Source organism: Puma concolor, chromosome A1, assembly GCF_028749965.1.
Source record: "Puma concolor isolate L17-30 chromosome A1, mPumCon1.1.hap2, whole genome shotgun sequence".
NCBI lineage: Eukaryota > Metazoa > Chordata > Mammalia > Carnivora > Felidae > Puma > Puma concolor.
In genome coordinates, this window is record NC_141667.1 from 100,242,783 (window position 1) to 100,257,513 (window position 14,731).

The following is a 14,731-nucleotide window of genomic DNA, read 5'->3' on the forward strand; positions in this document are numbered from 1 at the left end:
TTTCCACAAAGACTGGCATCCTCTGGCAGGCGCATTCCTGATGGGCAAGCTCTAAAGCAAGCTGAATTTGAAACCTTTAAAGGGCTTTGGAGCATGGAATTAGAGCGAGAGGTCTTTGCTACAGGATTCATGTCTTTACAGACCCCAGGCCTCAGGCAGCCTTCCTTACAATAGTGATACATGTGGCCCCCAAACCACATCGGTTAAGATTTTTAGGTCAGGGCACTGCAACCCTGACCAGCAACCAGAAGGGCACTGACAACATCTGCATCAATGACTTTCCCTCCTGTTGGTCCTCTACTACTGATGAATGCCCACTCAAAATAACACATTCTTACTTTTGATACGTCCATATCCTCAGTGAGGTCTCAAAGTGTTAATGATCGCAGGGACTGTCATCTCAAATATTTGTTGAGATTCCGTTATGTACTAGGCACTGATGTGGGCGGTGGGGAGACAGTAGTTCACAACCCTGACAAAAACCCCTGGTCCCATGGGGCTCATGTCCCCTTTATTTTTGAGGAAAGCGTATTTCTCATTTGTGACTGTTGCCCTTATGTACTGTGTATAAATAAAGACAACAACAACAACAACCAGGGCGTATCCTCTATTAGGGCTTAGGAAAGGGAGAAAAAGATGTAATATCAATAGGTGATTACACTGTTGGAATCCATGAACAAAAAGTGAATTTTTAGATCTGCCCCCTCCCCCCCCACCTTGAGATACCAGAGTGGTATATTTCTGCCAACAATTGAGAATACTGTATTCTCCTAGAAGTAACCCCAGTCCAGAGGCCTTTAAATGAAAATGTTGGAGAACTGGAAAGGCAGATGGGATGAGGAGCTGGGATGGGTGGCAGTCTGGCTCTCCCAACAGGCAGCGATGCATTAGGCAAGTCAGGTACACTCCCAAGTCCCCCCCTCATTTTTAAGGTGACAGGGTCTGCCTAAAACACTAAGACACCAGCAGCTGGGAAATACCATGATCTCCCTTGATAATAGGAACCAATCCTTATTCGCAGTCTCCCTTACAGGGCCCTGGGCCATGCCCCACACACAAAAGCTACTGCACAAATAGTGCTTTATCAAACACAGAACCTATTGTAACACCAGAGGGGCAGCTGAAGTCGCAGAAAAGATGTATAAAAATTTCTGTCGGGATGCCTGGGTGGCTCAGTCAGTTAAGCGTCCGACTTCGGCTCAGGTCGTGATCTCACAGTTTGTGGGTTTGAACCCTGCCTGGGGCTCTGTGCTGAAAGCTCAGAGCCTGGAGCCCGCTTCGGATTCTGTGTCTCCCTCTCTCTCAGCCCCTCCCCCACTTGTGCTCTGCCTCTCTTTCTCTCAAAACGAAACAAAACAAGACAAACCTTAAAAAAAAATTGTGTTGTTCTTTAGCTATTAAACCCTTTATTCACGAGCTTTGCTCGCTGTTTTCGTCTTAATGGTCTTTTGCACTGCCGGTAACTTCTTAAATGCCAGAACTGAGAGACTGTTTGGAATCCTTCCTGCAGGACCCTGCAGCCACCAGGGCGCCTGCATGGCTCAGTCGGTTAAGTGTCCGACTCTTGCTTTTGGCTCAGGTCTTGATCTCACAGAGATCATGGAGTCCCATGTCGTGCTCCGCTGCGCTCACAGCACCAGGCCTGCTTGGGATTCTCTTTCTCCTTCTCTGCCCCTCCCCTGCTCTTGTGCGCGTATGCGCTCTCTCTCCATCTCTCAAAACTAAAAAAAAAAAAAAAAAAAAGACTGCAGCACCTGAGGGTGACAGATCTCTTCTTTTTCCCAGCGACATCCAGGCCTCCCCGCTCTCCTGGTTGCTCCTCTTCCGCCATCCTCCTCATCAGCAGCCCCATAATAGAGCATTCTGTGGGAAACCACTGTCCCCCTGGTTGAGGTCACCGGCAGTGTCATCTTAAATGAGATTGCGCAGAAACCAACTGTGCTTCTTCAGTCCAAAAGGACAGTGGCTCACTGGACTCCTGGGACGCTCTCCAGGATCTCAAAGGGAGAAGTCTAAAACAAACTCTTCATCCTTCTGCCTCAGGTTCAAACCTGTACTCCGCATTACTTTATTTGATGAATCACCTTCTTTTCATCAACTGTCCACTTGTTCCGCCATCTGAATTCATCGAGGACCAATCCTTGCTGACCCTCCCTCTGGAACAGCTCTCAAATCCTGGCTTTTTCCCCCACTGTCTCGGTCAGGTCGCGACACCTTACGTGGTCTCAGCCTCAAGTCTATTTTTGCTTCTCTTCCAGCTGTTGATATTTGTTTCTTCGTGCTAGCAACATGCAGACATTTGTGATTTCTCCATACTAGACTATAACTTCCTTGGATACAGAAACTTCGTCCTTATTTGTCCTATTATCCCCAGTGGTAACACTATGCTTTGCACATAATAAATGCTCAATAATAGACTTTGGCAATGGAGCATGGATTATCTTAAATAAGACTGCACCTTATTCCCCCAAAGAACAGCTCGTTAGATAATTAAATATTTACTCTTTTTCCCAGCCCAATTAACAATGTTATATATACACACAGGCCATACACATAGACACCTGCACACACAGTCACTATCTTTAAGTCAATCTTCTAGCAAACATCAAGAGAGGCTCTATCTCCCAAATAAATGAGACATAAATTGGTTCATATTTTTTGTTCCTGGTCTTCCTTGAGAGAACGACAAAATGCTTAGTGCCAAATGAGAAATTACTTTGCAAATCTATATCCCTCAAATACCACCAAACATGGGTCATGCGTCTTTCTCGCATTTTGATCCCATTGCTGTGACTTAGTGTGGTAATTATATTACAAAGCTATTATTCGATGGAATGAAAATGGCAAAACAATTTAAATGCTTGTCTAAAAAAACTCCATTAGAATGCAATTATAAGTGAAATTACAGTGGCAAACAATTGAAATGCAAGTCTGGAAGGTACAGTTATGAAACCATTAAAATGCTTCTGTTGGGGACTCACAATGTTGAGTGAAACCATACGCTCTTGGGGACACAGTTTTAATTCACTAAAGCAGTCACACTTATGGAAAGAGGAAAATATCACTGCTCCAATTGTTCCACAGCATTATCTGAACTTCTGAATGTCACCTAGGGGTGTGTAACATCAGCAGGGTTTAAAGGTGTATGGAATAAACTGATAAGAGAACCAGGTGTCATACTGTGTTTCCATTCAGCACCAAGAAGATAAAGGCAAGCTTAGTTTAGAGTTTTCTGAAATGTTTCCAATATAAAAGCTAGGATTATAATGTGAAATGCTTTTTATCCTAAAATGAAGCTTGCAGTTATTAAATATGTGTGCAGTTGTATTCCTAAGTATCTATCTCCTTAAAATGTTCTGCTGATGCACTCCTTTTGCAACATCTTGATAAATATTTTGATTCCCAGCCTTATAGTAGATGTAGCTGCTCACCAAAAGAAAAAAACCACACACAAAGGCAAAATACAGTGCTGGATACATACGAGGTACACTGAAATGATCAATTTGACAAACGACTAAGGACCCTCCTCAAAATTACGTTCTGTATTTTGATGGCTGAACACAGAGATGAGTCTACCAGCAAAAACAGGCAAAATACGTCCCTCCCCCACCCTCTGTCCCTCACAGTCCGCTTCCAAGGATCTATCTCTTTCAGCTAAGTCAATAAAAAAATAGATGCTAGGACGGGGTCATATAAAGAAACAAGTGTTAAAGGCATGAGATGTAAATCTTTTTCTCATGATTTTCTCTCTTTCACTGTCACAGAGCAGGTTAGAAAATGGCATTTAATCGCATTTTTTTCACACAGAAAACTTCACAGCATCAATGATTATAACATTACTCAACAAAATTACTCAGTTTCCACAAAAAGACTTGCAGACTTTTGTTTATCAAGCTTTAGTTTTAAAAAGTCCCTTGAAAATATAGATGCCAAGTACTCTTACTCTCACAGACTCTGAGACACATATAGATTTCATATGCACATAAACATGTTGTCTGGGGTATGCTTAGCAAAAGGGGTTTGAAAGTCCTCCTACCTTAATCTACTGAATGCTTGATGTGGACTTAAATTGTTGGGGCTATGTGGCTGTGTGCATGTTTCTTGGCCTTCTTATTTTCCCTTCCACAAGGGAGGGTTCCTTTGAACCTCAAGGTCATGGTAACTTCTGCTATCTAGATATTTGATAGAGAAGTTGTATTATTTTTACACATATAATTTAGATATTAATATGATTTGAAATAGATTTAAAAAAAAATTTTTAGTTCATTTATTTATTTTGAGAGAGAGAGCGTGCACGTGAGTGAGCACAAGCAGGGGAGGGACAGAGACAGGAGGGACAGAGAGAATCCCAAGCAGGCTCCACACTATCAGTGCAGAGCCTTATGTGGGACTTGAACTCACGAACTGTGAGATTATGACCTGAGCTGAGATCAAGAGTTGGATGCTTAACTGACTGAGCCACCCAGCTGCCCGATTTGAAATAGATTTTTAAAGCATATGAGGAAGTTCTTCCAGTTTAGGCACAAAGGTACAAGCTTTGAAAAAGAAAAAGTCATCTAGAGAAAATTCTATGAATAAAACTAACTGAAAAAAATAAACAAGCAAACATACACATAGATTATAGGGAAAAAAAAACTAGCGGGGTCCCAAAAGTATTTAAATCATAGTATTATACATAAAATTTGAAATTCAGAATTTTAAATCACATTTGTCAGAGTTTTGTAGAATTAACCTCTATATTTAGAAAAGTACCAAATATGTTTTCATATAGTAGTCTTATTAACTTCCAAGGACATATCTTTAGAAGTTAATAAAGGAGAAACCAATAAAACATTTATAATAATATAAAACATACTGCTCTTAATTTGAAATGCATAAACATATAAGTTGGATTGATGGATGGATAGATGAAAGAGAAAATACGGTAAATGTTAACTATAAGATCTAGGTAGTGGATATATACAGGCATCATTGTACAATATTTTTGATTCTTTTGCATGTTTAAAGCTGTTCCTAATAATGTAGTGGTGAGGGGGGAAGCAGTGCTCTGGATGAAAAGTAAGTATTCTATTTGTTAACAGTGCTCTACAAATAAGCCAGTTTCAGAATCTGTGTCACAGGCATGATGCACTCACCTAGCCATCCGGATCCTGAATTTGGAATGCACAGGTCTGTCTCAGCGCTGGGCAACACGAAGCCAACAACAAACACCTCCACACCATCCGCCATAAGGGCCATGCCCAGCACAAAGAAAAGGGCCCACTGGAAACGGCCGTGACCACACTCTTGGATTATCAGCTCATACTGCTGGGCTAGTTCTTCCTCATCAGCTTTCCTCTCTGACTCCAGCTCCTGGCGGTCCTTGTGCACATCGCCCTTAGGCTGCCCCACTGACACAATGCTGTCCTTCCCTTGGTTCATACTGGGGATGCCCTGATACTCCCCTTCATAGATTTCATCATCTTCATCGTGGCCCTCGGTAGCTTCACTGGAGCCTTCATCATCATTGGCCTCCCCATTATAGGTCTCTCCAGGTGGGTAATAGTCATCATCCTCTTCTTCATCTTGGAACCGACTATAGGACTGCTGGGTGTATTCATCCTGGGCCCGGTCCACTGCCTGGTTCACCTTCTTTACAGTTTGTTTCTTCACCTCCCGGGCAATGTCCTTGGCGCCCTTCATCAGTGAAGTCCTATCCTTGTAACAGTCTTCCATCTTATCTCAACCGATGGCAAATGCGAAGATGGGAAGTTTTCAGACTCTGATCAGTGGGTCAGCCCTGACGGCATCATCCACTTTGGCTTCAAAACAGAACTGCAAAAGAAGAAAAGCCACACAAGATACTTAGTATTCCTTTCTTGTCTTTTTCACCATCTATCCCTTGGTCTCTGGTCTCTTTTCACTGTCCCCCTCAGACTAAGACACAGAATTAGCTTTGCATGGAATGCACAGGAATTCCCTGAGGATAAAACAGGATGTCTGGAACCTCGAAAAGTACATCCAACACATTTGGATTGAGAAAAATAGTATTGCTCACAGACATATACACACACTGCAAAGTCAAAACCAGAATATAAGAATCCTGTCTGAACTTATTTCCTAGTATTAAAAAAAAGCAGGCAAGCAGCCCCATATACAATGCTACTGAGTCATATATATATTTGTAAAATGCATTTTACCTCTCCTTTCATTGTATTTCCTTCCAATAAATAACAAAGACTCACGCAGTGCCCCCAAACTGCAATTGAGTATTTGCCGTAGTATAACGGTCATGTCGGTAGGAAATGGGTAGAGTTTATCAAATGATTTCACAGATGCCTTTGATAAACATTGAATTAGAACAATAGGCTTGTCTAGTTGGGGTCTGTCCTTTCGGAAGTCACCCCCAGGCCAGCAGTGACAGGTAAGCCACATGCAATGTCCCGTCACAACCCCACCTTATAAGTACTCCAGGCTTTGTCTCTATGTCCTTCATCTCTGGACACACACACACCCCTCATCCTACTGTTATTCCAGTTGACTGCTGTCCTGGATACCTGTCATGGGTCTCCCATGGCCCACTGTTTGGTTTTCTATATCACTGAGACAAAAGGCTTGGCTTACATTTGGGCTGAACCCATGGTCATAGATGGTTCACTTGTCCACTGAGCTGTCTCCTCTGGTGGCCCACAGTTGTACATAGAGGATATAATGGTGAGAAAGTCATTCCCCCTATCATTAAATCCCCAAGCCCTACTCTGTGGCAGTGTTGCAAAGCATGAGTTATGCAATACTAATTTCTACCTCCTCTTTGTACCTAGTGTAAGATACTTGGTGAATGGCTTACAAACATACACTTAAACTGCTCATTCAGACATCACAAACAAACGCAGTAATAAAGACAAAAAGATGTTTGTTTATAAATGGACTGTGCATCATTACCACCGAATAACTGTAAATGCCCGTGAGGCAAACAGAAGCCTGGTTCTGCACAGCCCTGTGTTTTGGAAGACAGTAAAATGAAATTAAAATAAACATATGATTATAAGGTTTTTGCCAAATGTCATAATGGAGGGTTTTTCTGTTTATTCTCCTTTTTCTTTCTCTCTTTCTGTTTTTTTTTTTTTTTTTTTTTTCTTTTGGAGGGCTGACAGTAAGGGGAAGCAAGAGATGGGAGGATCCATGAAGAGAGTAAGAAAAGATGGGAAGGCAGTTGGAAGAGGTTGAGGCTGGAGGCTCAGAGACTCAAGAAGGAGGCAGGAAAGAAGAGAGAAGGAGAAGGCAATGTTGGGGACAGAGAGATACTTCCTACTTTAAAAATTAAAAGTAAAGGGGCACCTGGGTGGCTCAGTCAGCTAAGCGTCTGACTTTGGCTCAGGCCATGATCTCACAGTTCACGAGCTCGAGCCCCGTGTCCGGCTCTGTGCTGACGGCTCAGAGCCCGGAGCCTGCTTCAGATTGTGTCTCCCTGTCTCTCTGACCCTCCCCCATTCATACTCTCTCACTCTCTCTCTCCCGAAAATGAACATTAAAATTTTTTTAAAAAATTAAAAGTAAAATTAAGTCAGTTCACCCAGTAAATAAAGCCAACTGCTCTACTATCCATAGACTGATGATCATATCAGACACTGCACACGAGCTGCTTCCCCTGCATGACCAGTACAGGCACCGGACACACTGGTACGTGAGGAACAATGTGCTGAGGGGGAAGCAGAGCCTGGGCCATGGTGGCACCACCATGGGAGCAGCCATGCTTCTTAGTAACCGAGAGCTTCTACAATGGCTCTTTTAAAGAAATGCTACATAAGCTGACCGGATTTGGCGTTTCTGCTTTTGTTCCGAGCCACAAATGTTCCTACCACATGCTTTAAGGACCCCCAAAAAGGTCTTTGTGTGGGGGCCACCTACCTCTAGAAGAGGAAACACACATGGGGTCTTGAATGGCATGGTTATGATTGCAAAGTCGACAATTCTAACCCTGTATGTAATCTAATCATATGCACAATGAGGAAAAAAAAAGAAAAACTTTGCAATCAAACATTATAGGTTTGAAAAAAAATGCTGCATGTAAAAGTCTTAGTTTTCATTCTGGGGCAAATAAAGGAATGTGTATATATAAGGGCTCTTTTTTGACTCAAGGTTCCTCAATCAAGGCTCCAGTTGATTTTCAGATTCTTTTTTTTTTTTTTTTTTTTAATTTTTTTTTTTCAACGTTTATTTATTTTTGGGACAGAGAGAGACAGAGCATGAACGGGGGAGGGGCAGAGAGAGAGGGAGACACAGAATCGGAAACAGGCTCCAGGCTCCGAGCCATCAGCCCAGAGCCCGACGCGGGGCTCGAACTCACGGAGCGCGAGATCGTGACCTGGCTGAAGTCGGACGCTTAACCGACTGCGCCACCCAGGCGCCCCGATTTTCAGATTCTTAACAGAAGAGACTGGGTCTTGTGGTTTGCAGTCTCACTAAAACAAAGATTTTTCAGCGTTTTCGCACATGTAAGGGAAGGCATGAATACTTACTCAAAAATATGTTTAAAATCAGATGTCTGTAGATGTTGCCATTGGGGGACACTGGGTGAAAGGCATAGGGGGTCTGTATTATCTGTAACAACATGTGAATCGACAATGATCCCACCATAAAATGTCAAACAAGAGAACAAGTCTGTACCACCTTTATGAAGCAATCTTCATATTGCTGGCAGGCAGATTATTCAGGGGCAGAGTGGCCTGTGGCCATTCCTCTCTCTGGTAAATGGAAAATGCAAAAAGCCTGGCTCACTGCAGACTCCACCAGGAAAATGGCATATTGGTACCTGTACTGGAAGGTTCTCAAGGTGTGGCCCGCACACCAGTTATGGCCTATGAGGAGGTCCACGGGCAGCTGCATATTGCATCATCGATGTCTGCAAATGATACGCCTCTGTTTAGGGTGAATCACTGAGTCAGACCACATAATATGCTCCAGACATCGTTTTAATAAAAACTGATTTGATTTAGAGCATACTCTATGCCAGGCATTATGCTAAGAACTTTATATATGTTCTTTTATTCTTTTATTTAATCCTTATTTCAATCCTCCAAAATAGATCTTGCAGTCTCCATTTTACAGGTGAGAAGATTAAGGATGAGATTACATAAGTAGCCCAAGATCACAAAGCTTGTCAGAAGAGACGCTGGGACTCCAGCCCAGATGAACCTGACCCCAGAGGCTTGCCCCTCACCCCCTATCTGATTCACCCAGTGCTCTTGCTGAGGTCTTAGTCAATGCAGTAGCATTCTTCCTGGTCGTTCTGATAACTTGTTTTCCCTACACAAAACTTATTTTATGGTCTCTTGGCTAAATCATCCTGTGGGTTCTGAACCAAGGAGAATTATTGTGATATCTTCATCAGTGATGGGCTTTATGTAGATAATTCCCAAATACAGTCTTGTTTGTTCAGATAAACCATCCCAACATGGTGGCTGTACTTCAAAAGATAACACAGTGGTCACTCTAAATAAGACGCCAGGGGCCAGAAGGGCAGGAAAGAAGGCAAAGCAACGAACCTCCAACCACCTCCAGTGACGTGCAGCTGCCAGTACTCTTTAATTCAAGTCAGCGTGCTTCTCCACGAAGTAACCGTAATAATAACTGCCGTACAGTGTTGTGAGGATTAATAAGCTGACATTTACACCATGCCAAGGAGAAAAGTTGACGTACATTAAGTGATTTTAATTCAGGTTCCCCAGAAACAGAACCTGTGATAAGGAATCAGGTGCGAATCATTTATTAAGAGGATGACTGAGGGAGGACTGCGGTTTTAGGCAGTGTCCTGGGGGGCAAGCCACAGTCACCCCCCAGAGTTATTCCCACTCAAGGCAAAGGTGCTGGCCTTTCACGCTCCCACTCCCATCTGTTGTTGGCCCAGGGCCACCCGGGGTGAGGATGGACTACAGGCACTTCCAGCTTTCTGTACCAAAAGGCAAGGCAGTTCCAGAGACCCACGCACAGTCCCCTGACAAGGTGCAGGTGTGGCTGGTGGAAGCAAAGAATGGAGCCAGAGGAGGAGAGCGGAGAAAATGAAGGGGCTTCAAGAGTATCTGGGCAGAGCACTAACGGTATCTCCTACAATAAGTTTTTAATAGCTACGTGTTTAGATGCCCTGCTTATCACGCTAAGGGGTAGGACCCACAGCTGATTAACAACTGTATTTATTTATTTTTTTTATTTTTTTTATGTTTATTTATTTTTGAGACAGAGAGAGACAGAGCATGAACAGGGGAGGGTCAGAGAGAGTGGGAGACACAGAATCTGAAACAGGGTCCAGGCTCTGAGCTGTCAGCACAGAGCCCGATGCGGGGCTCGAACCCACGGACTGCGAGATCATGACCTGGGCTGAAGTCGGACGCTCAACCGACTGAGCCACCCAGGTGCCCCATTAACAACTGTATTTATAGAAGTGGCTGTTACAACCGAATAATATTTACAGCACCGTTTATCTGATATATGAAATGACATGCACAAATCAGCTCTATTTCTATGTGTGGCAATCACTTTGCACAAATAATAATTTATACACATAAATGGAAGTTATTCTGGCAAAACAGAGTTTCAGTTCTTTTTTTTTCTTTGATGGTTCATGCCAAACGGCATATATTCAGTAACACCACATATTATATCAAAACCATCCTACACATGTTCCCATCATGCACAACTCTCCCCAACACACACAGATATTTATCTCAGTTTCACCACACTGTCCCCAAACTTCCAGTCCTTCCTTCTGCTGTACCCCTCATCGCCACCATCATCAAAAGATCTGGGATAGCTCCTCCTCACCAAAACATTCTGGAATCTTCTGGATGCTGGGAGAGTCCATCATTGTAATAACTGTATTTATGCAGCTTTGAAGCCATTGTGCACGCACACAGTAATGACAGCAATAATAATAGCTCACCCATTCTTATGTTGGCCCTGTGATAAGTACTTCAGAGGAATTATCACACAACAAGAATCTTGACAATAACCATATGCTTTTTAAATCTCCATTTTACAGATGGGAAAACTGAAATCTGCCCAGTAAGAATTCACACTTACATGAACTTACTCCAGAGCTCAACCACCTATACTACATCTACCAGTTCTTAGTAGAAACGGAAGCCCGTGAGGGAAACAGAGTTTCCACCAAATTGGGGCAGAAGACAGACCCACCTCCCATTGCCTGGGAAGGTAGAAACCCTTCAAAGTACTTGCAGAATTCCAGCCTGTTGGGATTGGGAGAAGGGACTCATTATCTAACAGCCATCTTTCCCTCCTAAGTTTGGACCTAATGGAGACATTCAACAAGAGAAGGTAAATGGTGAGCTGATGGAAAATCATGTACACACTTCATCTCCGATGCCACACCTTCTTCCCAGTCCTAGGATTCTGGACCACACAGGGCTCCTTCCAGGAGGGAAGGCTGTCCAGGGAGTTTTCCAGGCCACAAGATTAGCAGACCTGGGTAAGCACCTCCGTGGGGCTGAGGCCAGCAGGCCAAGATCTTTCACCCAATTTGCCAGAGAAGTTGCTCCTTCTTTCCTGGGGACAAGTGAGGGTATGTGCATGGGTAGTAAAAAGAGAAGCTTCAAGTGTTTTCCCCATATCTGTCTCTCCTGAGGAGCAGTGGAAATCCCTGTACCTGAATGGAAGTTGAAAAGTGGGGAACTTCACCTTAACTCAGTGCTATATCATCTTGGTCAAGACTATAACAGAGCACACCCAGCCACCCCAATGAGAGCCTTATCACTTTCCATCTCTTATGAGATAGAACATAAAATTATATGTGATGACATTATAGTAATGCCAAAAAATAGCTTCATTAAAATAAAAAGACAATGATGTGAACATTAACATTTGCAACAAGTCCAGAAATATTTTGAGAGACTGTGTAATGCATTAGTCCAAACTAATATACATTTTAGTTTATGACCAACGTCAGAAAGAAAGGCAACATGTAGTATTCACCACCCATGTTGCAACTAGATACCTCTTTCTTAAGGTTGTTTCACACATCAAAAGATAGTGGCTTTTTAGCTGTAATCATCAAGACAGTATGGTACTGGAACAAAAACAGACACTTAGATCAATGAAACAGAATAGAGAACCCAGAAATGGACCCACAAACGTATGGCCAACTGATCTTTGACAAAGCAGGAAAGAACATCCAATACACTAAAGACGGTCTCTTCAGCAAATGGTGCTGGGAAAACTGGACAGCAACATGCAGAAAAATGAAACTGGACCACGTTCTGACACCATACACAAAAATAAATTCAAAATGGATGAAAGACCTAAACGTTAGACAGGAAGCCATCAAAATCCTACGGGAGAAAACAGGCCAAAACCACTGTGACCTCGGCTGCAGCAACTTCTTACTCAACACGTCCCCAGAGGCAAGGGTAACAAAAGCAAAAATGAACTATTGGGACCTCATCAAGATAAAAACCTTCTGCACAGCGAAGGAAACAATCAGCAAAACTAAAAGGCAACCGAGGGAATGGGAGAAGATATTTGCAAATGATAAAGAAGATAAAAGGTTAGTATCCAAAATCCATAAAGAACTTATCAAACTCAACAGCCAAAAAACCAAATAATCCAGTGAAGAAATGGGCAAAAGACATGAATAGATACTTTTCCAAAGAAGGCATCCAGATGGTTAACAGACACATGAAAAAATGCTCAGTATCACTCATCATCAGGGAAATACAAATCAAAATCACAGTGAGATACCACCTCACACCTGTCAGAATGGCTAACATTAACAACTCAGGCAACAACAGATGCTGGCGAGGATGCGGAGAAAGAGGATCTCTTTTGCACTGCTGGTGGGAATGCAAACTGGTGCAGCCACTCTGGAAAACTGTATGGAGGTTCCTCATAAAGTTAAAAATAGAACTACCCTATGACCCAGCAATTGCACTACTAGGTATTTACACGAGGGATACAGTGTGCTGGTTCGAAGGGGCACATGCACCCCAATGTTTATAGCAGTGCTATCGACAATAGTCAAAGAATGGAAAGAGCCCAAATGTCCATTGGCAGATGAATGGATAAAGAAGTTGTGGTATACACACACACACACACACACACACACACACACACACACAATGGAGTATTACTCAGCAGTCAAAAACAATGAAATCTTGCCATTTGCAACTATGTGGATGGAACTAAGAGGGTATTATGCTAAGCGAAATAAGTCAGTCAGAGAAAGACAAATATATGACTTCACTCATATGTGGAATTTAAGATACGAAACAAATGATCATGGGGAGGGAAGCAAAAATAATATAAAAATAGGGAGGGGGACAAAACAGAGACTCTTAAAAATGGAGAACAAACTGCTGGAGGAGTGGGAGTGGGGGATGGGCTAAATGGGTGAGGGGCATTAAGGAGGACATTTTTGGGGATGAGCACTGGGTTTTATACATAGGGGATGAATCACTAGAATCTACTCTTGAAATCATTATTGCACTACATGCTAACTAACTTGGATGTAAATTTAAAAACAAGAAAATAATTTAAAAATGGTTAAAATGTATATTTTATACACAATATATTTTATTTTATTATAATCAAAAAGTTGTACATAAAAAATAAAGATAATGACTTTTAAAAAATTTTTAATGTTTTTATTTATTTTTGAGAGAGAGAGAGAGAGACAGCGTGTTAACAGAGGAGGGGCAGAGAGAGAGGGAGACACAGAATCTGAAGCAGGTTCCAGGTTCTGAGCTGCCAGCACAAAGCTTGATGTGAGGCTCAAACTCATGAACTGTGAGATGATGACCTGAGCCGAAGTCAGACACTTAACCGAATGAGCCACCCAGGTGCCCTGATAATGGCTTTTTAAAAAAGCTTACGATCAATTTTATTGAGGTATAATTTACATTGAATAAAACACTCTGGTGATTATTAAAAGAACATAGTCCAAGAGAGATGGTGTGGTACACCATCTAGATTATGAATATACTTATTCTCTTATTCTGGCAGAAAACATTGATTGAAACATTGTTTGAAATGTTTACTCAACAAAAGTTTGAAACCTCTGGACCTTATACTGTCAACAAAAAGAGGTCAACATATCTGAGCCCTAGACTTTGGTGGTCTGGAGACAGCAGAAAGATGAGACAATAGGCATAGCCTTGTAGGAGCTCTAAGTATTATGTAAGAATGTCCACACTGCTACTTCATTATAGCCTAACCTTATGCAATAGACACACTATTTGAAGGTGACCAGAGTTAAAATGCAGAAATGCATACCTACCGGGAGACAGCATTCTGAAAAGAAGTTTTTGGGAGGGAGGAGAAGACGTCTGAGATAAAGAAATACACACTGACACATCATCCCAGCCTATCCAAATCTTTGAAATCAGACTTTTATAATTTAAGGATGCTGCTTGTCCTCAGAACCTTTAAACTTCTGTGTAAATATGTGTAAATTCCCATTCTTCAAGTGATTTCTTTTTATTATTACTTAATCTAATCACGCCTGCTCAGTTAAGCCCAGCTGGTTCCCTTTGGGCATTCAATCATGTCTTTCATTATGGTTATCCAAGAATGTGATGGTCTTCCCTATTAGAACATAAGCTCCCTGAAAATAGGAACTTTGTAAAATAAAATGCTATAAAGCAGTGTTATTAAAAGAGGACACAAGCACCATAGGGGGGCCAACCCGCCAATAACCCCCTTTCTTCATGAGGGACTTACCTGGATCAACGTTTCCCCAAAGTGC

The 14,731-nt window shown here is 42.3% G+C and overlaps 1 protein-coding gene across 1 annotated transcript in view; it reads right to left on the reverse strand.

Moving 5' to 3' along the window:
* SV2C (synaptic vesicle glycoprotein 2C) overlaps positions 1–14,731 on the reverse strand; it is a 226,987-nt gene that overhangs the window by 162,306 nt on the left and 49,950 nt on the right. The window contains exon 2 of the mRNA XM_086698553.1: positions 5,136–5,814. Coding sequence (XP_086554679.1) covers positions 5,136–5,715 — 580 coding nt within the window. The 5' untranslated portion in view covers positions 5,716–5,814. The remainder of the gene's footprint in view (positions 1–5,135; positions 5,815–14,731) is intronic.